At 45.8% G+C, this 26,401-nt stretch overlaps 1 protein-coding gene across 3 annotated transcripts in view; it reads left to right on the top strand.

The window, feature by feature from the left end:
- The window catches only part of LOC129869415 (insulin receptor-like), a 208,586-nt gene extending 184,346 nt beyond the window's left edge, over positions 1 to 24,240 (top strand). For all 3 annotated transcript variants that reach the window (XM_055943809.1, XM_055943808.1, XM_055943810.1), the window contains 10 exons: positions 8,138 to 8,421; positions 8,633 to 8,781; positions 10,203 to 10,359; positions 10,662 to 10,758; positions 10,916 to 10,983; positions 11,133 to 11,362; positions 12,546 to 12,819; positions 13,417 to 13,546; positions 14,426 to 14,560; positions 14,925 to 24,240. In XM_055943809.1, coding sequence (XP_055799784.1) covers positions 8,138 to 8,421; positions 8,633 to 8,781; positions 10,203 to 10,359; positions 10,662 to 10,758; positions 10,916 to 10,983; positions 11,133 to 11,362; positions 12,546 to 12,819; positions 13,417 to 13,546; positions 14,426 to 14,560; positions 14,925 to 15,285 — 1,885 coding nt within the window. In that variant the 3' untranslated portion in view covers positions 15,286 to 24,240. The remainder of the gene's footprint in view (positions 1 to 8,137; positions 8,422 to 8,632; positions 8,782 to 10,202; positions 10,360 to 10,661; positions 10,759 to 10,915; positions 10,984 to 11,132; positions 11,363 to 12,545; positions 12,820 to 13,416; positions 13,547 to 14,425; positions 14,561 to 14,924) is intronic.
- The last annotated feature ends 2,161 nt before the right edge of the window (positions 24,241 to 26,401 follow it).

The following is a 26,401-nucleotide window of genomic DNA, read 5'->3' as shown; positions in this document are numbered from 1 at the left end:
CTTGAACTGAGTAAAAACTCTAAATATGTGATTGCACAGTAATGTTCACTTGTTTGAGGTTGAGGGTGATACTTGGTGGTGTCCCATCTTTTCCACAAGTTCATCAATGTTCGGGGTAAGGCTCTGAGCTGAGGAAATCCTCAGAATTGAGTGGAGGTGTTCAGCAGTAAGTCGACTTCTGTGTGATGTTTTGTTCAGGTTCATCAAAGAAAACAGTTGTTCACACAGGTATGTGCTGCCAAACATAGACAACGTTTGAGCAGCCTGGATGCGCAGCTGGGGCATTGTGTCGGGGAGGAAACGGGCGAACTCCGCAGCACCCACTGCCGCATATTTTGCCCTCAGTGCATCATTGCATTGGAGGTCAATCAACTCCATTTGGAGGTTTGGTGGTGAGCTTTCCACGTCAACAGCAAATGGGTTACCGAGCAGTTCCAACCTGCTTTTTTGTGCTTCAAAGTCAGCAAATCGGCGTCGAAAGTCAGCGGCAAGCATACCTATTTTATCAGCCAACTGTGCGCTCGGGAACGCACTGGTAGAGAGCTTCTCTTTCATGGTCTGGCAGCTGGGAAAGTGGCTCAAATTTTCTTTCCGCATCTGCGTCTCCCACAGAGTCAGTTTGGTTTTAAATGCCTTCACTGTACTGTACATATCAGAGATGACATGATCCCGACCCTGCAGCTGCAAGTTCATTGCATTCAGATGACTCGTAATGTCACACAGAAAAGCCATTTCACACAGAAACATTTCGTCTCGGAGTTGTGTTGTGTCTTTCCCTTTGCTGTCCAAGAACAGACAAATCTCCTCACGAAGCTCGAAACATCTTTGAAGCACCTTTCCCTGGCTTAGCCATCGCACCTCTGTGTGATAAGGCAAATCACCATGCTCCGTTTCTAACTCCGTCAGAAATGCCTTGAACTGGCGGTGATTCAAACCTTTGGCTCTGATAAAGTTAACTGTGCGCGTGATGATGCTCATTACATGCTCCATTTTCAAGGCTTTACCGCACAACGCTTCCTGGTGTATGATACAATGATAAGCTGTCAGCTCACCTGTCGCGTTTTCCTCTTGCATCTTTTCCCGTATCTTCGCCACCAGTCCGCTCCTGTGTCCACACATCGCAGGTGCTCCGTCGGTTGTCAAACCCACGAGTTTTTCCCAAGGCAGCTTCATCTCATTTACACATCTTGACACCTCTTCATACAAATCATGCCCCGTAGTTGTGCCATGCATAGGACGTAAAGCCAAAAACTCCTCTGTCACGCTTAGGCTGGAGTCCACTCCGCGGATGAAAATTGACAACTGGGCAATGTCAGAAATGTCGGTGCTCTCATCCACAGCCAAGGAATATGCAATGAAATCTTTTCCCTTTTTCACAAGCTGCTCTTTTAGATTGATGGACAACTGGTCTACTCTCTCGGCAATGGTGTTTCTGCTCAGACTCACATTTAAAAAGAGTTGCCTTTTTTCTGGGCAAACTTCGTCACAAACTTTAATCATGCAGTTTTTGATGAAATCCCCCTCCGTAAATGGCCGGGCTGATTTAGCGATCTCTTCTGCCAAAATAAAACTGGCCTTGACAGCAGCCTGGCCTTGTGATTTGGCTTTTTTGAACAGAGCCTGTCGAGATTTGAGGCCTCGTTTTAATTCCTCTGCCTTTTGTAGCCTTTGTTCCATGTCCATATTCTTGTTTTTGTCCGCGTGTTTCGTTTCATAATGTCGTCTCAGATTATACTCTTTCAGTACCGCCACACTTTCTCCACACAGAAGACACACATGTTTTCCAGCTACCTCCGTGAACATATACTCCGACTCCCACCTTGTTTGAAACCCCCGGTTCTCAGTGTCCACCTTCCGTTTTGCCATTTTTGATGGGTATCTGAAAGTTAATTTTACTGTGATGCTGACGACTGCTGTGCCAATAAATATTGAAATGAAGCAGCCTACTGCTCGGTGCGTCACCGTTGCATTGTGGGAAATGTAGTATTGGTGCGTGTAAAAGATCTGCGGGCTGCCGGCTTGCTGCGGTCTGCGGGCCGGTTCTAATAATAAATCAAGATCATCCCAGGGGCCGTAAAAAACCTTCTCGCGGGCCGGATGTGGCCCGCGGGCCTTGACTCTGACATATGTGCTCTAAACCTTACTGGTGCTGCGATGTCCGGCAGAGTGAGACAGACAACAGTACCAGACTAGTTAACTCCTCATTCCCTCTAAACCTTACTGGTGCTGCGATGTCCGGCAGAGTGAGACAGGTCCGGCAGAGTGAGACAGACAACAGTACCAGACTAGTTAACTCCTCCTTCCCTCTAAACCTTACTGGTGCTGCGATGTCCGGCAGAGTGAGACAGACAACAGTACCAGACTAGTTAACTCCTCATTCCCCCCTTTCCCTCTAAACCTTACTGGTGCTGCGATGTCCGGCAGAGTGAGACAGGTCCGGCCCAGTGAGACAGACAACAGTACCAGACTAGTTAACTCCTCATTCCCCCCTTCCCTCTAAACCTTACTGGTGCTGCGAGGTCCGGCAGAGCGAGACGGGTCCGGCAGAGCGAGACGGGTCCGGCAGAGCGAGACGGGTCCGGCAGAGCGAGACGGGTCCGGCAGAGCGAGACGGGTCCGGCAGAGCGAGACGGGTCCGGCAGAGCGAGACGGGTCCGGCAGAGCGAGACGGGTCCGGCAGAGCGAGACGGGTCCGGCAGAGCGAGACGGGTCCGGCAGAGCGAGACGGGTCCGGCAGAGCGAGACGGGTCCGGCAGAGCGAGACGGGTCCGGCAGAGCGAGACAGGTCCGGCAGAGCGAGACAGGTCCGGCAGAGCGAGACAGGTCCGGCAGAGCGAGACAGACAACAGTAGAGTGAATATATATATATATATATATGACGCTTTTATCCGAAGTGGCATCCATTTTGCGTATGGGTGGCCCTGGGAATTGAACCCACTGTCCCAGTGTTGCAAGCACCATGCTCTACTGACTGAGCTACAGAGGACCACGTGCATTGATAGACTGTTTGTAACCCACTGTGACCCAGTACTGAACCTGTTTCAGACCTGGCTAGTTCTGTTTTGATGCCATTTTGGGTGACTCCAGTCAGTGGAGGTCTGTTGTTCTACTGACTGTCTGTATTTATCTGGTAGTGTAGTGACATGGCCAACATGGGTGAGTGTGTTCAGTGGAGCCGCCTGTCTGTGGTGCCGTCTGTCTGTCTGTGGTGCCGTCTGTCTGTCTGTGGTGCCGTCTGTATGTCTGTGGCGCCGTCTGTATGTCTGTGGCGCCGTCTGTATGTCTGTGGCGCCGTCTGTCTGTCTGTGGCGCCGTCTGTCTGTCTGTGGCGCCGTCTGTCTGTCTGTGGCGCCGTCTGTCTGTCTGTGGCGCCGTCTGTCTGTCTGTGGCGCCGTCTGTCTGTCTGTGGCGCCGTCTGTCTGTCTGTGGCGCCGTCTGTCTGTCTGTGGCGCCGTCTGTCTGTCTGTCTGTCTGTGGCGCCGTCTGTCTGTGGCGCCGTCTGTCTGTCTGTGGCGCCGTCTGTCTGTCTGTGGCGCCGTCTGTCTGTCTGTCTGTGGCGCCGTCTGTCTGTCTGTCTGTGGAGCCGTCTGTCTGTCAGTGGAGCCGTCTGTCTGTCAGTGGAGCCGTCTGTCTGTCTGTGGTGCTATCTATCCGTATGTCTGTGGTGTTGTCTATCTGTCTGTGGGGCCCTCTGTCTGTCTGCCCGTCTGTGGTGCCGTCGGTGTCTGTTTGTCGGTCTGTCTGTGGGGCCCTCTGTCTGTCTGTGGTGGTGTCTGCCCGTCTGTGGGGCCCTCTGTCTGTCTGTGGTGGTGTCTGTCCGTCTGTGGTGGTGTCTGTCCGTCTGTGGTGGTGTCTGTCCGTCTGTGGTGGTGTCTGTCCGTCTGTGGTGGTGTCCGTCTGTCCGTCTGTGGTGGTGTCTGTCCGTCTGTCTGTCTGTCTCTCTGTGGGGCAGTCTCTGTCTGTCTGTCTGTGGGGCAGTCTCTGTCTGTCTGTCTGTCTGTCTGTGGGGCAGTCTCTGTCTGTCTGTCTGTCTGTCTGTGGGGCAGTCTCTGTCTGTCTGTCTGTGGGGCAGTCTCTGTCTGTCTGTCTGTGGGGCAGTCTCTGTCTGTCTGTCTGTGGGGCAGTCTCTGTCTGTCTGTCTGTGGGGCAGTCTCTGTCTGTCTGTCTGTGGGGCAGTCTCTGTCTGTCTGTCTGTGGGGCAGTCTCTGTCTGTCTGTCTGTGGGGCAGTCTCTGTCTGTCTGTCTGTGGGGCAGTCTCTGTCTGTCTGTCTGTGGGACAGTCTCTGTCTGTCTGTCTGTGGGACAGTCTCTGTCCGTGGTTCTGTCCGTCAGTCTGTCCATCGGTGCAGTCTGTCTGTCTGTGTCTGTCTGTGTCTGTCTGTGTCTGTCTGTGTCTGTCTGTGTCTGTCTGTGTCTGTCTGTCTGTCTGTTTGTCTGTGGTGCTGTCTGTCTATCAATGCATCACCCACACTGTCACAGCCAGCGTTCTGAGGATTCCCTGTGACATCATAACTGTGGGCTCAGCCAGGCAGCCAGCGTTCTGAGGATTCCCTGTGACATCATAACTGTGGGCTCAGCCAGGCAGCCAGCGTTCTGAGGATTCCCTGTGACATCATAACTGTGGGCTCAGCCAGGCAGCCAGCGTTCTGAGGATTCCCTGTGACATCATAACTGTGGGCTCAGCCAGGCAGCCAGCGTTCTGAAGACTCACGGTGACAGATAGATAAAGCCACTCTATGCTGATGTCACCCTGCCTGCTGAGGAAGAAGTTGCCTCAGTCTAACCACGGGATCTGATCTAGCATCAGATTACCACGTGATCTGATCTAGCATCTGATTACCACGGGATCTGGTCTAGCATCAGATTACCACGGGATCTGATCTAGCATCTGATTACCACGGGATCTGGTCTAGCATCAGATTACCACAGGATCCGATCTAGCATCTGATTACCACGGGATCTGGTCTAGCATCAGATTACCACGGGATCTGGTCTAGCATCAGATTACCATGGGATCCGATCTAGCATCAGATTACCACAGGATCTGATCTAGCATCAGATTACCACGGGATCTGGTCTAGCATCAGATTACCACGGGATCTGGTCTAGCATCAGATTACCACGGGATCTGGTCTAGCATCAGATTACCACGGGATCTGGTCTAGCATCAGATTACCACGGGATCTGGTCTAGCATCAGATTACCACAGGATCCGATCTAGCATCAGATTACCACAGGATCTGATCTAGCATCAGATTACCACGGGATCTGATCAAGCATCAGATTACCATCCCACAATTTGATCCTCAACTATTAGGAAGATAAGAAAATTAAAAAAACTGGTAACTGGTAGTTACCCAGGGGGAAGTTGGAACTTCCCTCTACTCTCTGTAGTAGTAGAGTCATACTTGCTTGTTTATCTGCATCCCCATTAAGCAGAAGCTACTCTTCCTGGGGGGTCCACATAAAAACACAGGACATGACAAGTAACTAAGCACTTGATACACTGACAGACAAGAACAGTCACACAAAATAAAAAATACAACGATATACAAACAATACAACTAAACTGTAGCTGCCATAGAAATAGATGATATTTATATGGTTTCTCCTCTATCAGCCTCAACCTGTTTCTGTTCTCAACACTGCTCAGTCTGTAGTCAACTCAAACTTCAACAAACCTAGTGTCTGGCTGGCTGCTAGGCTAGCGGAAGACTCCGTGGCTCCATCTGGTGGTGATGAGTGTAACTGCAGCCTGTCCACCCGGCTGACTGTGGAGGAATCAAATCAAATTGTATTAGTCACATGCGCCGAATACAACAGGTGTAGTAGACCTTACGAGCCCCTAACCAACAATGCAGTTAAAAAAATAAATAAATAAAAAACGGATAAGAATAACAGTAATTATAGAGCAGCAGTAAAATAATAATAACGAGACAATATACAGGGGGGTACCGGTACAGAGTCAATGTGGAGACTATATACAGGGGGTACCGGTACAGAGTCAATGTGGAGACTATATACAGGGGGTACCGGTACAGAGTCAATGTGGAGACTATATACAGGGGGTACCGGTACAGAGTCAATGTGGAGGCTATATACAGGGGGTACCGGTACAGAGTCAATGTGGAGACTATATACAGGGTGTTACGGTACAGAGTCAATGTGGAGGCTATATACAGGGTGTTACGGTACAGAGTCAATGTGGAGGCTATATACAGGGTGTTACGGTACAGAGTCAATGTGGAGGCTATATACAGGGTATTATGGTACATAGTCAATGTGGCGGCTATATACAGGGGGGTACCGGTACAGAGTCAATGTGGAGGCTATATACAGGGGGGTACCGGTACAGAGTCAATGTGGAGACTATATACAGGGTGTTACGGTACAGAGTCAATGTGGAGGCTATATACAGGGGGGTACCAGTACAGAGTTAATGTTGAGACTATATACAGGGGGTACCGGTACAGAGTCAATGTGGAGGCTATATACAGGGTGTTACGGTACAGAGTCAATGTGGAGACTATATACAGGGTGTTACGGTACAGAGTCAATGTGGAGGCTATATACAGGGGGTACCGGTACAGAGTCAATGTGGAGGCTATATACAGGGGGTACCGGTACAGAGTCAATGTGGAGGCTATATACAGGGGTACCGGTACAGAGTCAATGTGGAGGCTATATACAGGGTGTTACGGTACAGAGTCAATGTGGAGGCTATATACAGGGGGGTACCGGTACAGAGTCAATGTGGAGGCTATATACAGGGGGTACCGGTACAGAGTCAATGTGGAGGCTATATACAGGGTGTTACGGTACAGAGTCAATGTGGAGGCTATATACACGGGGTACCGGTACAGAGTCAATGTGGAGGCTATATACAGGGGGTACCGGTACAGAGTCAATGTGGAGGCTATATACAGGGGTACCGGTACAGAGTCAATGTGGAGGCTATATACAGGGGGTACCGGTACAGAGTCAATGTGGAGACTATATACAGGGTGTTACGGTACAGAGTCAATGTGGAGGCTATATACAGGGGGTACCGGTACAGAGTCAATGTGGAGGCTATATACAGGGGGTACCGGTACAGAGTCAATGTGGAGGCTATATACAGGGGTACCGGTACAGAGTCAATGTGGAGGCTATATACAGGGTGTTACGGTACAGAGTCAATGTGGAGGCTATATACAGGGGGGTACCGGTACAGAGTCAATGTGGAGGCTATATACAGGGGGTACCGGTACAGAGTCAATGTGGAGGCTATATACAGGGGGTACCGGTACAGAGTCAATGTGGAGGCTATATACAGGGGGTACCGGTACAGAGTCAATGTGGAGGCTATATACAGGGGTACCGGTACAGAGTCAATGTGGAGGCTATATACAGGGTGTTACGGTACAGAGTCAATGTGGAGGCTATATACAGGGGGTACCGGTACAGAGTCAATGTGGAGGCTATATACAGGGGGTACCGGTACAGAGTCAATGTGGAGGCTATATACAGGGTGTTACGGTACAGAGTCAATGTGCGGGGGCACTGGTAAGTTGAGGTAATATGTACATGTAGGTAGAGTTATTAAAGTTACTATGCATAGATGATAACAACAGAGAGTAGCAGCGGTCTAAAAGAGGGGGGGGGGCAATGGAAATAGTCTGGGTAGCCATTTGATTAGGCGTTCAGGAGCCTTACGGCTTGGGGATAGAAGCTGTTTAGAAGCCTCTTGGACCTAGACTTGGCACTCCAAGTCAGTAGATTGTTGTTGTAAAAGTCAGGCTGAGTTCAAGGACATTGTGACCAGAGGACAAGGCTACTTACCAAAAACTCTAACTCACATCGCCTCTCTCTCTCTTCACCTAACCTTGCATGGAGAAGAGTAGGTCAATTCATGTAAATTGGTTAAACACCTTTTGATTTAGGTGCTGTGTTGGGTTGTTAAAATGGCTTTCTAGGTTGGAGAAACTAACGTTGATCTTCAGCAGAGGTCTGTATGGTAGGTAGGTTAGTCCCATAGGACAACCAGGTCTTTGGTTATTGTGAAAGTTTCCACTGAGAACTTTTTTTAATCTTCGCTCTTTGTTACCGTGTAATACGCCTCATCTCACCTGGCTTCTCCCCCCCTTTTCTTCCTCAGACCGTCTCGTCGGCGCCGCTCCGTAGGTGTGGCCAACGCCACCCTGCCTCGCTTCCTGACCACTCCCCCCACCCTGCCCAACGCGTCGACCACGCCCAGCCCAGAGGGCGAGGGGATGGAGGGCTCCAAGGTGACACTTGTGGTGTTCGCCAAGGAGTCGACAGTCATCTCCAACCTGCGCCACTTCACCAGCTACCAGATAGAGATCCATGGTTGTAACCACCCCTCTGACTCCCAACGCTGCAGCATGGCCACTTACGTCAGTGCACGCACCATGCCCGAGGGTAAGGCTGTACACAGTCACACACACTAACAGACTACAGCATGCCCGAGGGTAAGGCTGTACACAGTCACACACACTAACAGACTACAGCATGCCCGAGGGTAAGGCTGTACACAGTCACACACACTAACAGACTACAGCATGCCCGAGGGTAAGGCTGTACACAGTCACACACACTAATGATGGTTCTGCCTGTTCTCCTCTCCCTGCAGAGAAAGCTGATGACATTGTGGGCCAGGTGAGCCATGAGATTGTGTTGGAGAACCCAGACTCTGTCCACATCAAGTGGCTGGAGCCCAAAGCCCCCAACGGCATGATCATCCTGTACGAGATCAACTACAGGAGGATAGGAGATCCTGAGGTCAGTACCAATACTAGAATCAGCTACAGGAGGATAGGAGACCCTGAGGTCAGTACCAATACTAGAATCAGCTACAGGAGGATAGGAGATCCTGAGGTCAGTACCAATACTAGAATCAGCTACAGGAGGATAGGAGATCCTGAGGTCAGTACCAATACTAGAATCAACTACAGGAGGATAGATAGGAGATCCTGAGGTCAGTACCAATACTAGAATCAGCTACAGGAGGATAGGAGATCCTGAGGTCAGTACCAATACTAGAATCAGCTACAGGAGGATAGGAGATCCTGAGGTCAGTACCAATACTAGAATCAACTACAGGAGGATAGATAGGAGATCCTGAGGTCAGTACCAATACTAGAATCAGCTACAGGAGGATAGATAGGAGATCCTGAGGTCAGTACCAATACTAGAATCAGCTACAGGAGGATAGATAGGAGATCTTGAGGTCAGTACCAATACTAGAATCAACTACAGGAGGATAGGAGACCCTGAGGTCAGTACCAATACTAGAATCAAATAACTATTTCTATTAATCCATTTCCCCCTTGCTCTTTCTTGTTCTGGATGTTTGTTGACTTGACTTTACAGAGTAGTCATTTGTCGGTGTTTGGCTCGGAAAGGGAAGTGACGGGGACTATTTGGGAGACTATTATTTGGGCCAGGATTAGTTTATTAGGTGCGTACCTGGTTGCTACAGTCTGAATTTGATATTGGCTAGTTGTTTTTCAACCATAACCATATTGGGCCAGGATTAGTTTATTAGGTGCGTACCTGGTTGCTACAGTCTGAATTTGATATTGGCTAGTTGTTTTTCAACCATATTAGTCAGGGGTCATAATCATGGTCTCGTGCATTATGCTGAAAAACAACCACAGCCATTATGAAAGGAAATCTATGATTTATCTACAGTTCTGATTGTCACCCCCTGTGCATTGTGTGTGTATTGCTGTGGTGAATCTGTGGACTCATCACTCATTGGTATTCACTACTGCACCGTCTGACCCAGGGAGCCTGTAGTAGAACTGTTACCATGGCGATAGAAGCAGGAACTGCTCCTCCTCTTGTGTAAACAAATAGATATCTCAGTAACCAAGGAATTAAGAGCTTTGATTCCTCTGCAATGACAATGATCTGCACAATGTCATTGGCTTAAAGAAATCTGGACAAATATTTAATTGTGAAAGGTAATCACATATGCTTCTTATTTTTTGTTGTATGTAGATAATATATTGACAAGATGGAGAGTTACTATGCCTGGTTGAAAGCTTTGATTCACAGACTTTGTTGTTATGGCCAGGGAAGCCTTGTCTATTATAAACCCTGGTACTCAGTCACACCCTTTATACACCACTGTGTGTGATTGAGTGGAATTACCTTGCTACAACCACTCTATAACCGTGTAATAATCTGTGTTCCAGGAGCTGCATCACTGCGTGTCCAGGAAGACCTACGCCCAGATCGGAGGCTGCAGGCTGCGTGTGGTGCATCCTGGGAACTACACTGTGAAGATCCGTGCCACCTCGCTGGCAGGAAATGGCTCCTGGACTAAACCCACCTATTTCTTCATGCCCGACAGTAAGTCCTGCCCGCCTGGGCCAATGTACTTACTTTGTCTGAAATGTATATATATTATTTTGCGATATATTTATTACAAATGTTTTATTTATTTCACACGCGTCAGAAAAACATGACAATAAAAGAACATCACTTCCCCCACACACACACACACACATACACACACACACACACACACACACACACACACACACACACACAACAACAACAGGCTACAGAGGAACACAGCGTACTCTGGACACACTTGAACAGTTCATGTTGCCATGACCGTGACTGACCAATGGCTGCTGTGTTTGTTGCAGAGGACATTGTTTCACTGAACATTATCATTGGCCCAGTCATCTGTTTCGTCCTGCTGCTCGTCGTGGGAGGCGGAGTCTTCATGGTCTATAAGAAGAAGTAAGACTTGATTTGATTTAGATTTTTTTTTGGTATCATTTTATTTATTTAGCCTTTATTTTACCAGGCAGGTAATTATCTACAATGATGGCTTGGCAAGACAAATAAACAAATATGCAAGGATATCTTTGACTCTTCTTTTGACTGTGTGTATCAGACAAATTGAGGGACCCACTGGACCTCTGATCGCCTCGTCCAACCCGGAGTACCTGAGCGCTAGCGATGGTAAGGACAACCACAAACCCCACCTCAAACCGGGCCAGCGGGTTTTGTTTTCCTGTGAGGTGGTGTATGTGCTAAAAAAAAAAAAATGAAGAGTGTAGTACATTAAGTAGTGGACTAAAATGAGAACTTTGTTCCCTTGTGTGGTGTAGTATACATACCGGATGACTGGGAGGTGGCGAGAGAAAAGATCAACATCCTCAAGGAGCTGGGTCAGGGCTCGTTTGGCATGGTCTACGAGGGCGTCGCCAAGGACATCGTGAAGGGCGAGCCGGACACGCGCGTGGCAGTGAAGACGGTCAACGAGTCGGCCAGTCTGAGAGAGAGGATAGAGTTCCTCAACGAAGCCTCCGTCATGAAGGCCTTCAGCTGTCACCACGTGGTAAGAAACCTATTCATTCACTTTCATTGTTAACTATGTCTACTAACTCTGTCTGTAGTGACTAACTCTCCCTGTAGTGTAGTGACTAAGTCTCCCTGTCTGTAGTGTAGTGACTAAGTCTCTCTGTCTGTAGTGTAGTGACTAACTCTCTCTGTAGTGTAGTGACTAACTCTCTCTGTAGTGTAGTGACTAACTCTCTCTGTCTGTAGTGTAGTGACTAACTCTCTCTGTCTGTAGTGTAGTGACTAACTCTCTCTGTCTGTAGTGTAGTGACTAAGTCTCCCTGTCTGTAGTGTAGTGACTAACTCTCCCTGTAGTGTAGTGACTAACTCTCTCTGTCTGTAGTGTAGTGACTAACTCTCTCTGTCTGTAGTGTAGTGACTAACTCTCCCTGTCTGTAGTGTAGTGACTAACTCTCTCTGTCTGTAGTGTAGTGACTAACTCTCCCTGTCTGTAGTGTAGTGACTAACTCTCCCTGTAGTGTAGTGACTAACTCTCCCTGTAGTGTAGTGACTAACTCTCTCTGTCTGTAGTGTAGTGACTAACTCTCCCTGTAGTGTAGTGACTAAGTCTCTCTGTCTGTAGTGTAGTGACTAAGTCTCCCTGTTCTCTGTCTGTAGTGTAGTGACTAACTCTCCCTGTCTGTAGTGTAGTGACTAACTCTCCCTGTCTGTAGTGTAGTGACTAACTCTCCCTGTCTGTAGTGTAGTGACTAACTCTCCCTGTCTGTAGTGTAGTGACTAAGTCTCTCTGTCTGTAGTGTAGTGACTAACTCTCTCTGTCTGTAGTGGAGTGACTAACTCTCCCTGTCTGTAGTGTAGTGACTAAGTCTCCCTGTTCTCTGTCTGTAGTGTAGTGACTAACTCTCTCTGTAGTGGAGTGACTAACTCTCCCTGTTCTCTGTCTGTAGTGTAGTGACTAACTCTCTCTGTAGTGTAGTGACTAACTCTCTCTGTCTGTAGTGTAGTGACTAACTCTCTCTGTCTGTAGTGTAGTGACTAACTCTCCCTGTTCTCTCTGTCTGTAGTGTAGTGACTAACTCTCTCTGTCTGTAGTGGAGTGACTAACTCTCCCTGTCTGTAGTGTAGTGACTAACTCTCCCTGTCTGTAGTGGAGTGACTAACTCTCCCTGTTCTCTGTCTGTAGTGTAGTGACTAACTCTCCCTGTTCTCTCTGTCTGTAGGTGCGTCTGCTGGGTGTGGTGTCTAAGGGCCAGCCCACTCTGGTGGTGATGGAGCTGATGACCCATGGAGATCTGAAGAGCTTCCTACGGGCCCTCCGCCCAGACTCCGAGAGTAACCCCACAGGGAAGCCCCCTCCCACACTGAAAGAGATGATCCAGATGTCAGGAGAGATAGCAGACGGCATGGCCTACCTCAACGCCAAGAAGTTTGTCCACAGAGATCTAGCTGCCAGGAACTGCATGGTGGCTGAGGATAACACCGTCAAGATCGGAGGTACAGTACAATATGACTGTACTGTGATTCTCTCTGTGACGGTACAGTACATTATGACTGTACTGTGATTCTCTCTGTGACGGTACAGTACATTATGACTGTACTGTGATTCTCTCTGTGACGGTACAGTACATTATGACTGTACTGTGATTCTCTCTGTGACGGTACAGTACATTATGACTGTACTGTGATTCTCTCTGTGACGGTACAGTACATTATGACTGTACTGTGATTCTCTCTGTGACGGTACAGTACATTATGACTGTACTGTGATTCTCTCTGTGACGGTACAGTACATTATGACTGTACCAAACATGTGACTCTCTCTGTGACGGTACAGTACATTACGACTGTACCAAACATGTGACTCTCTCTGTGACGGTACAGTACATTATGACTGTACCAAACATGTGACTCTCTCTGTGATGGTACAGTACATTACGACTGTACCAAACATGTGACTCTCTCTGTGACTGGTGTATGAGGCTTGGGTTAATAATTCAGGAGTGGTGGAATGTCTGTATTGTAACAAATCGGCTCGTGTGTGCCTGTGGTTGATATATATATATATATATATACACGACTGTGTTTCTCCAGACTTTGGTATGACCAGAGATATCTACGAGACGGACTACTACCGCAAGGGAGGGAAGGGTCTGCTCCCTGTAAGGTGGATGGCTCCCGAGTCGCTCAAGGACGGAGTGTTCACCGCTCATTCAGACTGCTGGTGAGGAAGATACACTCGGGCTGCCACTGATGTCAGATGGGCCTGTCTGCTCCACCCGTTTCATCCACTCTATTCAATCTCCTGAGAGCAAGAACCTATTTTATTTGTTGAGAGAAGGAACATCCCCCCCCGTTCCAACCCCCTTTATGTCTACAGTAACTCTGTCAGCACTGTTTTATTCAGTTGTTACACTAGTCCAGGGGAGATTCAAATCTAACCCTACTGCTGGTTTGCTGTTCTACCTGATGATTAATTGTACCCACCTCATGTCCCAGGTCTAAATCAGTCCCTGATTAGAGGGGAATCACCCACCTCATGTCCCAGGTCTAGATCAGACCCTGATTAGAGGAGAATCATCCACCTCATGTCCCAGGTCTAAATCAGTCCCTGATTAGAGGGGAATCATCCACCTCATGTCCCAGGTCTAAATCAGTCCCTGATTAGAGGGGAATCATCCACCTAATGTCCCAGGTCTAAATCAGACCCTGATTAGAGGGGAATCATCCACCTCATGTCCCAGGTCTAGATCAGACCCTGATTAGAGGGGAATCATCCACCTAATGTCCCAGGTCTAAATCAGACCCTGATTAGAGGGGAATCATCCACCTCATGTCCCAGGTCTAAATCAGTCCCTGATTAGAGGGGAATCATCCACCTCATGTCCCAGGTCTAAATCAGTCCCTGATTAGAGGGGAATCATCCACCTCATGTCCCAGGTCTAAATCAGACCCGTAAATGATTAAATAAAGCAGATGAACTGGTTTCAAGGTCCAGAGTTGAATTTGAGGCCACTAGTCTTTTGTTTCCTTATTCACATCCTGTTTTTGCTGTTGTCTTGAGATAATATCTATCTGGTAATGTCTGTCTGTCTGACCCCAGGTCGTTTGGCGTGGTGTTGTGGGAGGTCAGTACCCTGGCAGAGCAGCCGTACCAGGGCCTGTCCAATGAACAGGTCCTCAAGTTCGTCATGGACGGAGGATACCTCGACAGACCAGAGAACTGTGAACAGAGGATGTAAGTGTCTCAAACACTAGACTTTTTGTGCATCGTGGGATCTGTTGTCTTTTACCTTGATATCCACTACCAAGCATACAAAGTACATGATGTAAATTATTTTGAATTGGTTAACAGTTTGAGTTACCACCTACTACATGCATACAATATTCCAGGGCTAGTTGTGCTTCAATGGGGACTAACTGAGGTGAGCTGCTTGTGGATAGAGCCCATAGATTCTCTCTCATTTATTAATCTTTCTCCTCCTCCCTCTTTCTCCCTCTCCTCCTCCCTCTTTCTCCCTCTCCTCCTCCCTCTTTCTCCCTCTGATCCTCCCTCTTTCTCCCTCTGATCCTCCCTCTTTCTCCCTCTCCTCCTCCCTCAGCCACAACCTGATGACGATGTGCTGGCAGTACAACCCCAAGATGCGTCCCACCTTCCAGGAAATCATTGAGATGTTGACGGAGGACCTTCACCCCAGCTTCCAGGAGGTCTCCTTCTTCTACAGCGAGGAGAACAAGCTCCCGGAGTCGGAGGAGTTTGACTTGGACCTGGAAAACATGGAGAGCATCCCGCTAGACCCGTCATCCTACTCCCAGAGAGAGGACAGAGAGAGTCTGTCCAGAGATGAGGGACCTAGTCAGGGCCTGAGGGGCAATTACGAGGAACACGTGCCTTACACGCACATGAACGGTGGCAAGAAAAACGGACGAATCTTATCGTTGCCCAGATCCAGCCCTTCCTAACATTTTCTCTTCTTTTCACCTCCTTTGTTCTATCGTTTTCTAATTATTCTTTTTATTATATTACTCTTTCAGAAGCCCTTCAAAAAAATTCAATACAGATCTCAGGACTTTTTTTAATTTCTTCCTCACAGCTGCCAAGCATGGCGGCACAGGATGCAAAAGTTTTGGTATATGTTGAGACATTTTCCGCATTTATCCAGAATCATCTACTACAACTTTCTACTCTATTTTGTTTTCACAATTGCCAAGTTTCCAGGACTGGTCTGCTGGAAAAATAAAAAACTGTGAACACACAGCTTAAAGAACCATAAGGCTGCTTATGATCCAAACCTCTCTCTCTCTCTCTCTCTCTTTCTCTCTCTCTCTCTTTCTCTCTCTTTCTCTTTCTCTGTCTCTGTCTCTCTCTCTCTCTCTCTTTCTCTCTCTCTCTCTCTCTCTCTCTCTCTCTCTCTCTCTCTCTCTTTCTCTGTCTCTGTCTCTCTCTCTTTCTCTCTCTCTCTCTGTCTCTCTCTGTCTCTGTCTCTCTCTTTCTCTCTCTCTCTCTCTCTTTCTCTCTCTCTTTCTCTCTCTCTTTCTCTCTCTCTCTCTCTCTCTCTCTCTCTCTCTCTCTCTCTCTCTCTCTCTTTCTCTTTCTCTCTCTCTCTCTCTCCTCCCCAGGCTGTCCCATCTCTCCTCCATTCTCCTGTTTCGTTTTCAAGTGAAAATGTTTTCAGATAGTGGCCTTTTTATACGTGGCCTATAAACAAAGAGAAGTGTATCAATGTTTGTATTCTTTTCCTTTGAACAATGACTAAACCATTTGGAATTGTGGGATGGCATAGACTCTCTCCTAGAACAAATGTCTATTTGTAGAGGAAAATGTCTTTTTTTTCTGCAGAATGCTAAACTTCACAGATTATTGTGGTGTTTGGTGAAAAGTTGTAATTTATTCGCTTTTTTGTTGTTGTCTCATCTCTTTGTTTTATTTCTGTGTCCTCGCGTTATGGCTGAAGGATATTTAAACAGTTAAAGTTGGACAAAACAGTTCCTCCGACTGACCAATAGCTGCTGCTTTGATATATTTTAGTGGGTATAGAATATATATAGAATATACAGTACCAGTCAAAGGTTTGGAGACACCTACTCATTCCAGGATTTTTCTTTATTTTTACTATTTTCTTACATTGTATAATAATAGTGAAGACATCAAAACTATGAAATAACATATATGGAATCATGTAGTAACCAAAAAAGTGTTAAACAAATCAAAATATATTTTATATTTAAAATTCTTCAAAGTAGCCACCCTTTGCCTTGATGACAGCTTTGCACACTCTTGGCATTCTCTCAACCAGTTTCATGAGGAATGCTTTTCCAACAGTCTTGGAGTTCCCACATATGCTGAGCAGTTGTTGGCTGCTTTTCCTTCACTCTGCGGTCCAACTCTCCTTGGTCAAATAGCACTTACACAGCCTGGAAATGTGTTTGGGGTCATTGTCCTGTTGAAAAACAAATAGTCCCACTAAGCGCAAACCAGATGGGATGGTATATCGCTGCAGAATGCTGTGGTAGCCATGCTGGTTAAGGGTGCCTTGAATTCTAAATAAATCACAGACAGTGTCACCAGCAAAGCACCATCACAACACCTCCATGCGTCACGGTGGGAACCACACATTCAGAGATCATCCGTTCACCTACTCTGCATCTCACAAAGACACAGCGGTTTGAACCAAAAATCTCAAATTTGGACTCATCAGACCAAAGGACAGATTTCCACCGGTCTAATGTCCATTGCTCGTGTTTCTTGGCATAAGCAAATCTCTTCTTATTATTGGTGTCCTTTAGTAGTGTTTTCTTTGCAGCAATTTGACCATGAAGGCCTGATTCACGCAGTCTCCTCTGAACAGTTGATGTTGAGATGTGTCTGTTACTTGAACTCTGTGAAGCATTTATTTGGGATGCAAACTGAGGCTGGTAACTCTAATGAACTTATCCTCTGCAGCAGAGGTAACTCTGGGTCTTCCTTTCCTGTGGCGGTCCTCATGAGAGACAGTTTCATTGTAGCACTTGATGGTTTTTGCATCTGCACTTGAAGATAAGTTATAAGTTTATAAGTTCTTGAAATTTTCCGCTTTGACTGACCTTCATGTCTTATAATGATGGACTGTTGTTTCTCTTTGCTTAATTGAGTTGTTCTTGCCATAATATGGACTTGGTCTTTTACCTAATAAGGCTATCTTCTGTATTCCACCCCTACCTTGTCACAACACAACTGATTGGCTCAAACACATTAAGAAGGAAAGAAATTACACCAATTAACTTTTAACAAGTCACACCTGTTAATTGAAATGCATTCCAGGTGACTACCTCATGAAGCTGGTTGAGAGAGTGCCAAGACTGTGCAAAGCTGTCATCAAGGCAAAGGGTGGCTACTTTGAAGAATCTCAAATATAAAATATATTTTGATTTGTTTAACACTTTTTTGGTTACTACATGATTCCATATGTGTTATTTAATAGTTTTGATTTCTTCACTATTATTCTACAATGTAGAAAATAGTTTTTTTTTAATTAAGAAAAACCCTGAAATGAGTAGGTGTGTTAACTTGACTGGTTTTGTATATAGTATATATGGAATATTGTTTTTTTTATATCAATATTTTATATATAATATATACGATATTTATGTTCTTGTAAATAGTTCATGTTTAATGTTTTCATCTGAGGCTTTCCTGTAAGATGTTCTTATTTTATTCTTAATGTTTCTAACCCTGAAAATGACACTAATAGATGGTCAATGCTCTGTGTCTTAGACCGTCACACGGGATTTCACTTCTCTGTCCAACCCTCAGGAGACCCCTGTTCTCCTCGGCATCAAAGGGCAGCCCACCATTTTAGAAAAATCATGGCATCTTTCAAATGCTGTTCTTCGGTCAGTGGAAGAGTTTGGGTGGTAATTCTGCTCCAACTGAAACTCCTTGGTTTCCTATCTGTTGTATCTTTGGTCCGATAGAACCAGGGTCTAGACATCATGTTATCTGTTGTATCTTTGGTCCGATAGAACCAGGGTCTAGACAGCATGTTATCTGTTGTATCTTTGGTCCGATAGAACCAGGGTCTAGACATCATGTTATCTGTTGTATCTTTGGTCCGATAGAACCAGGGTCTAGACAGCATGTTATCTGTTGTTGAACATTGATGTGACTATATTAATTTCTCTTATCTATGGTTGATCGTTAGTGATCTATTGATTGGTTGGTATTATCAGTAGAGATGTGATGTCTGCTTGGACAGACCGCTCATCTTGTCCTGATGATTGTACTTCATTGTCTTGTTCTATTGGTAGGGGTGTTTCTAGGGTTATAGGTCAGAGGAGACTCATCTATATCTCACCTGAGCTGACTGGAGATTGTGGCAGAAGCCTATATAGGTGGATGTATTGCAAGAGCCCGTAGCATCAGCACTTGGGAGAGAGATCCCCCTGCAGTACTTTATATTTAATTTTACCTTTATTAAACTAGGCAAGTCAGTTAAGAACAAATTCTTATTTTCAATGACGGCCTACCGGGGAACGGTGGGTTAACTGGCTTGTTCAGGGGCAGAACGACAGATTTCTACCTTGTCAGCTCGGGGATTCGATCTTGCAACTTTTCGATTACTAGTCCAACGCTCTAACCACTAGGCTACCTGCCGCCCCATGAGTGGCTACCTGGCCTCATCTCTACTCTTTCACAGCCCTGTGTCCTCATACGACTAGGTTTGTTCTGACCCTACCATCACCCTTCACCCCCTCCCCACATAACAACAGAAAGTTCTGACAGCCCATTGGCTGTACTGCTCGCTGACACAGGAAGGAGGTCACAATCAGGCTGCTGGTGGAATTTTCCATGTTACTGTGGTTGAGTGCTTTTGATCAGAACGTTCTGGAAAGTTCCTATTGCATTCCGAGACTACAGCGGGCGGCAGCGAGAGAGAGAGGAGCAGTTAGATGGTGTATGTGTTGGGGTTAGTGGAGCGACGCTGGGGCGGTGGTGGGGGGGGGGGCTGGTACTATTAATCCTATTACATCCCCTCTATCACATGTAGTGTGTGAGTCAGGAAATGCTGTACCCCCCCCCCCCCCCCGACATTCCACTGTCGACGCTGTGGTCCGTGGCGTTCTATTAGGACTACCCGTGTGCCCGTTATTCACAGCCCTTCCTCCCTAAACGTACAAGATATTGAACTCAATCCCACACCTTTACCTGCCTCTTTAGAAGGACCTCACACCACCACAGTTTTGATTTTGTAAACCTTTCGCTCCAATATCGAAAGATAGGTCATGAAATTGTTCACCTCTGACCGTGTACAGTCATATTGCTATGTTCCAAACAGACATCACAACATTGCTGGCAGCTTTTCCCAGCTTTTCCTAAGTCCTGATTTTAAAATATAAACATTATTATAAGCACACACACACACACACACACTCTCTCACACACACACAATCACACAGACATACATTCTATCTGATGGAAACCACACATTGGTGTTATTGACAGAGGTTGATTGAGAAGTGTTTACACAGCATTTCAATGGAGAAGCACAAATAGCCTGATCATTAGCGGTTTACACACGTTTATCCCTCACACTAGCCTAAGGCAGCGATACTCATTGTCTGTTGTCAAAAGCATCGATAAGGGACAGAAAAGCACACTGGGAGCTAAGGGCAAGTCAATCTGGTCTGCATTCATCCACTCAGCACTTTGAACCTGGTGTTTAGAGCTTAGTGTAATGGGCCTGGTGTTATTAAACCTAACCCGCCCATTCATCATCGCCCAGTTATCTCTGTTAACCCGTCTGCCTGTGTCTGAGATAGTGGAACTGTTACATTACATTTACATTTAAGTCATTTAGCAGACGCTCTTATCCAGAGCGACTTACAAATTGGACCTCGTCAGCCTCCACCCAGTGCCTTCTCTACCAACCACAGACCAGAGAGATGGATGTACATTTGTACAGGCTGGTTACTGTCTGTTTGTTTTTGTTTGTTTGGCACACACACTCATACTAATGTGTGTGTGTGTACATATTAGACAGAGGGAGAGAAATATGACTCTTAGATTGGAGCTAAACCCATAAACGTAAATACCAAGTTGTGTTTAGAGATGACGAGGTGTTTAGAGATGACGAGGTGTTTAGAGATGACGAGGTGTTTAGAGATGACGAGGTGTTTAGAGATGACGAGGTGTTTAGAGATGGCGAGGTGTTTAGAGATGACGAGGTGTTTAGAGATGACGAGGTGTTTAGAGATGGCGAGGTGTTTAGACATGGCGAGGTGTTTAGAGATGACGAGGTGTTTAGAGATGACGAGGTGTTTAGAGATGACGAGGTGTTTAGAGATGACGAGGTGTTTAGAGATGTTGGAAATGAAAGGACCGTTGCTAATTAAAGTTCTATCTATCTGTTGCTGTGGGGAACTTCAGCTAGTGAGAGGGCTTTGTGGGCTAGATGTTGGTCTGTTGTAAAGGTTTGAATGGCAAGTCCACAGAGTAAGAATGGCGTTCCAAGTTGAAACTTTTAAAACCACCATTTTGATTCTCGACAATTCAAGATGTTAAAAAATATATATGTTCCAATATCATACTTTTGGTGGGTCTCTATCTCTACATATGACCAGTACAGATAGTTAAATGTTGGGTGTCTGTCTCTACATATGACCAGTCCAGATAGTTAAATGGTGGGTGTCTGTCTCTGCATATGACCAAATCACCATATCTTTAAGAAATTATAGATAATTAATATTTTATTTATTTTATTATGATCGTTGTCATTGTACAAAAATACCCAGTTAGCTTTTTAGTCTTTTTAGTTTTTTTTAAATGTTGTAAGTCGGGTAAAAACGAAGAGACTATTTTGTTAACAGTAGAGCTGTAAATGTCAGAAGGAGTTGGTAGTTGTCTGGCCTGTGTGTTTGACCACAGTCTACCTCAGGAGTTTTGGAGGAGTCACTACAGCATCTCTCTCCGTCTATTGGTCGTTATCCCTGCAGCCCAATCAGAGGACCGGGACACTGCCCACCCGTGACCACTGCTGTGACAAGAATACGATCACAATATAGAATCCCATTAGGTCCAACTCAAACAGCAAGTTTTCAGCTAATGTCAAGTCAGTCATCTTTACAACCAAGTAGATGAATCCCCAGTGTAGTGTAAAGCACAACCTCAAAGCGTTTTTAAACATTGCCACAAACTCTGATTTCAGTAGTAATGTTAGTTAGGAACGGGTAAATCGGGCCAGAATGTGGTGTGATGGCTACAAACTATTTGACTGGTGATTATCATGCATGAAAGGTTAGGTTCCCGCTCCCTTTATTTGTGTAGAAGCTCAGAATCCCCAAGCATCAGGTTTGGTTTGATGTCTTTTTGAAATGAACAGTTTCCTAGTTTAACATACCCACTAGCTATCTGACAGTTGCTCTACTTTTTCGACATGCATTGTTCTAGTGAAGACTTGATTTTATTCAATTTTTTAGTTGTTGTTGAAATTCTACATCAAGACCGAGTCGTCCAAATCATGAATGCATATCTTTTGATCACATACATACAGCCAAAGTCTTCTATAGCTCAGCTATGTCTTGGTCATGCTGTTCATCATTGACAGAATAGATGATCTCCTCAGTGGTTGGTTTTTGGTGGGTGGGTGGTGTATCTCTGAGTTCCTTGTCTGCTCAAGTCAGTCAAATACGGGACGGCATTCAGACTTGAGGCTTTTTTATTTGTATGTATCTTCCAGAAGTGTTTTTTTATTTCTCTGTCGTCAGTTTGCATTTATGTTGTATGTATTATTTTTCTACTGTGAAAATACGTTATTCTATCGACGCCACGACGCGGTCTGTGTGGACGCTTGCATGCCTCCGCTGGTTAAAGGACTGTTCCCTGAGAGAGCTGGACTAGGACAATCCTTTGTGCCATAATAAACAGAAAAATGTATTCTAGATTGTAACTTCTCAGGGAGGCATGAGTTGTGGGGGGGGGGGGGGGTGAGGGTGGAAAGAGCCACCTACCTACCTACCTACCTACCTGTCTAACCTGAAGTGGAAGTTCTCTCGTCATCCTAGCAAATTATCTTTTTGCCGGGGGGGGGGGGGGGTGTAGCCAACAAGTTGTCAACAAACAAACAAACAACTGACCTTTTGTGAATCAATATTTTTTTCAGCTCTTCAAGATTATGGACATAATGATTAAATGAATGCTTGTTATCATTGTGATCCGTGGTGTTCACTACCACCAGGTGGCTGGATGTGAAAGTGCAGCAGCTGGACCGGTGCTCGTAGCCAGGGCTCTGTCCCATAGTGCCTTGCTCAGACTGACCTCCCTCCTGACTACATAGCCAGCCAGACCCTCAGTGCCCAGGACTGGACTAGTCTGCCCCGGGTCTGGACTAGTCTGGTCTGGAATGCTCTGGACTAGTCTCCTCTGGACTGCTCTGCTCAAGACTGGACTGCTCTGTACTAGACTAGACTGCTCTGTACTGCTCTGTACTAGACTAGACTGCTCTGTACTAGACTAGACTGCTCTGTACTAGACTAGACTGCTCTGTACTAGACTAGACTGCTCTGTACTAGACTAGACTGCTCTGTACTAGACTAGACTGCTCTGTACTAGACTAGACTGCTCTGTACTAGACTAGACTGCTCTGTACTAGACTAGACTGCTCTGCTCAAGACTGGACTGCTCTGTACTGCTCTGTACTAGACTAGACTGCTCTGTACTAGACTAGACTGCTCTGTACTAGACTAGACTGCTCTGTACTGCTCTGTAATAGACTAGACTGCTCTGTACTAGACTAGACTGCTCTGTACTAGACTAGACTGCTCTGTACTGCTCTGTACTAGACTAGACTGCTCTGTACTAGACTAGACTGCTCTGTACTGCTCTGTACTAGACTAGACTGTTCTGTACTAGACTAGACTGTTCTGTACTAGACTAGACTGTTCTGTACTAGACTAGACTGCTCTGTACTAGACTAGACTGCTCTGTACTAGACTGCTCTGTACTGCTCTGTACTAGACTAGACTGCTCTGTACTAGACTAGACTGCTCTGTACTGCTCTGTACTAGACTAGACTGCTCTGTACTAGACTAGACTGTCTCCTCTACTCGCTCATCACCCATAGTCAAGGAATATACCCCCAACGAACCCCCACAGCAGGAGAATACTGGAGTATCAACGCATTGTGTATTCTAAGACAGGAGAGAGGCGCCTTCTGTAACTCATGGCTCCAGTCAGAAGGAGGTAACACGTCCAGCTTGGCTGGATTGATGATTCATCATGTTTTACTGTGTTGGGGTAATTATGTAAACGATATTCATGGTTTAACCAAAAAAAAAAATGTTGAACTTCTTGTCTCTACTTGGGCGAAGCTCAGACTTGTTTTGTGCATGAATCCAAAACCCCAAGCTGATAGTTTGTTAATTTGATGCTAATAGAATTATACATCTCGGCCAACTCGCTTTGTTGATTTAAAACACAACACCCGAAGCACATGGGATCATCTATAATTAGCAACAATTGAATGCACGACATGGGAGAATAGACCTCCCATTTTATAAAATGCATAATAAAATGTTAATTTTGTATTAAAACGAATCAAAACTTTAACTGTAAATAACGGCAGATATCCCTGAAAAATATAAGCACTTGATTTAGGAAAATGTAGTTTTAGTTTAAACTCTGATAAGCTAAACATGTGGTTTGCCAGAGCACGCTAGTGATCCAGCAGCAGGTTAACCATCATTCTGTGTATTGTTTCAAAAAGTATTACAGTTAGAGATGTTGATTTAATATTTTAAATTTTGTGCCAAAATAGAGGGCAAATACAATTACTTTTCTGACTGTAAACTTTTCCTACTCTTGTACATGATTTGAATTTTAACATTTGTTATCAATGTATATAACTTTTTCTAAATAAAAATCAACATTTTGTTTGCTCGTGACACTACTGCGCTGCGCAGATGAAAGTTGTGTCGATGTATTTATGGAGCAGCATAACTCTGACTAGATCATACGTGTGTATCATGACATATGTGGTCTGAAATGTTCATTTGAGTATGTTCTTTCCTCATTCTAAATACATGTTGCCATGCCCCCCCCCCCCCCCCACAGAATCACAATAGCATGTCAGTCATCTTTTATATTATTATAATATCGCAAAATATTGCCCATTGCAATGTTACGGACTGAAATGTCCTCGTTTCAGACCAACAGCTTACAGAAAAGGCATATTGCTTTTTCGATGTGGAAAAACTGGAAAAGACCACTAGAGGAAATCCTAGTAAATAAATATAAAACATAAAATGCGTCAGAATCAATGGTTCTAATCTAATGTGGGGCGGCAGGTAGCCTAGTGGTTAGAGTGTTGGGCAGGTAGCCTAGTGGTTAGAGCAGGTAGCCTAGTGGTTAGAGCAGGTAGCCTAGTGGTTAGAGCGATGGGCAGGTAACCTAGTGGTTAGAGTGTTGGACAGGTAGCCTAGTGGTTAGAGTGATGGACAGGTAGCCTAGTGGTTAGAGCAGGTAGCCTAGTGGTTAGAGCAGGTAGCCTAGTGGTTAGAGCAGGTAGCCTAGTGGTTAGAGCAGGTAGCCTAGTGGTTAGAGCAGGTAGCCTAGTGGTTAGAGCGATGGGCAGGTAACCTAGTGGTTAGAGTGTTGGACAGGTAGCCTAGTGGTTAGAGTGATGGACAGGTAGCCTAGTGGTTAGAGCAGGTAGCCTAGTGGTTAGAGCAGGTAGCCTAGTGGTTAGAGCAGGTAGCCTAGTGGTTAGAGCAGGTAGCCTAGTGGTTAGAGCAGGTAGCCTAGTGGTTAGAGCGTTGGACAGGTAGCCTAGTGGTTAGAGCGTTGGACAGGTAGCCTAGTGGTTAGAGCGATGGGCAGGTAGCCTAGTGGTTAGAGCGATGGGCAGGTAGCCTAGTGGTTAGAACGATGGGCAGGTAGCCTAGTGGTTAGAGCGATGGGCAGGTAGCCTAGTGGTTAGAGCGATGGGCAGGTAGCCTAGTGGTTAGAGCATTGGGCCAGTAACCAAAAGGTTGCTGGTTCAAATCCCTGAGCTTACAAATTAAAAATCTGTTTTTCTGCCCCTTGAACAAGGCAGTTAACCCACTGTTCCACGGTAGGCTGTCATTGTAAATAAGAATTTGTTCTTAACTGACTTACCTAGTTAAATAAAATAAAAATTACAATTAAAGACTGCCAAGCCATTTAACATGACCATGGAGCAGTATGAAGAAAACCACCGTAAGCTATGTATTTTGTACAATGTCTGTTAGTAGTGTAATGAAATGTACCTGTGTGTAAGGTGGTCGATTAAAGAGTCACCTTTTTTTTTTTTTTTTTTTACTGATTCTGCCAAACTAGTCTACATCTACACACATCTACAGATGTAATAATGATATATTTGCTGTTGCTGAAACAGTTTTTTTGTGTTTTGTTTATTCAGTGTCAAGTCAACAAGGTTACTGATGCAAACAGATGTGCTAGAGGGTAAAGGGGTTCTTTAGGGGGTAAAGGGGTTCAGTATAGTAGTGGTGGGGGTGACCATGATGATATTGAGGGTTTAGAGGGTAAAGGGGTTCAGTATAGTAGTGGTGGGGGTGACCATGATGATAAAGAGGGTTAAGGGGTTCAGTATAGTAGTGGTGGTGGTGACCATGATGATATTGAGGGTTTAGAGGGTTAAGGGGTTCAGTATAGTAGTGGTGGGGGTGGCCATGATGATATTGAGGGTTTAGAGGGTTAAGGGATTCAGTATAGTAGTGGTGGGGGTGACCATGATGATATTGAGGGTTTAGAGGGTAAAGGGGTTCAGTATAGTAGTGGTGGGGGTGGCCATGATGATATTGAGGGTTTAGAGGGTAAAGGGGTTCAGTATAGTAGTGGTGGGGGTGACCATGATGATATTGAGGGTTTAGAGGGTAAAGGGGTTCAGTATAGTAGTGGTGAGGGTGACCATGATGATATTGAGGGTTTAGGGGGTAAAGGGGAGTCATGCTGTCTTGTCGATGGTCTGCTCTAGTTTACACAGCTCGCTAGATGTTAGTCTCTCTCTAGCCCCTGTGTGTCTCTGTAGGTGGAGTTGTCTCGCTGTCGTCCTTGGTTGAAGTC

The sequence above is a fragment of the Salvelinus fontinalis genome, chromosome 14 (genome assembly GCF_029448725.1).
Source record: "Salvelinus fontinalis isolate EN_2023a chromosome 14, ASM2944872v1, whole genome shotgun sequence".
Classification (NCBI taxonomy): domain Eukaryota; kingdom Metazoa; phylum Chordata; class Actinopteri; order Salmoniformes; family Salmonidae; genus Salvelinus; species Salvelinus fontinalis.
This window is presented reverse-complemented; position numbering and strand designations above follow the sequence as displayed.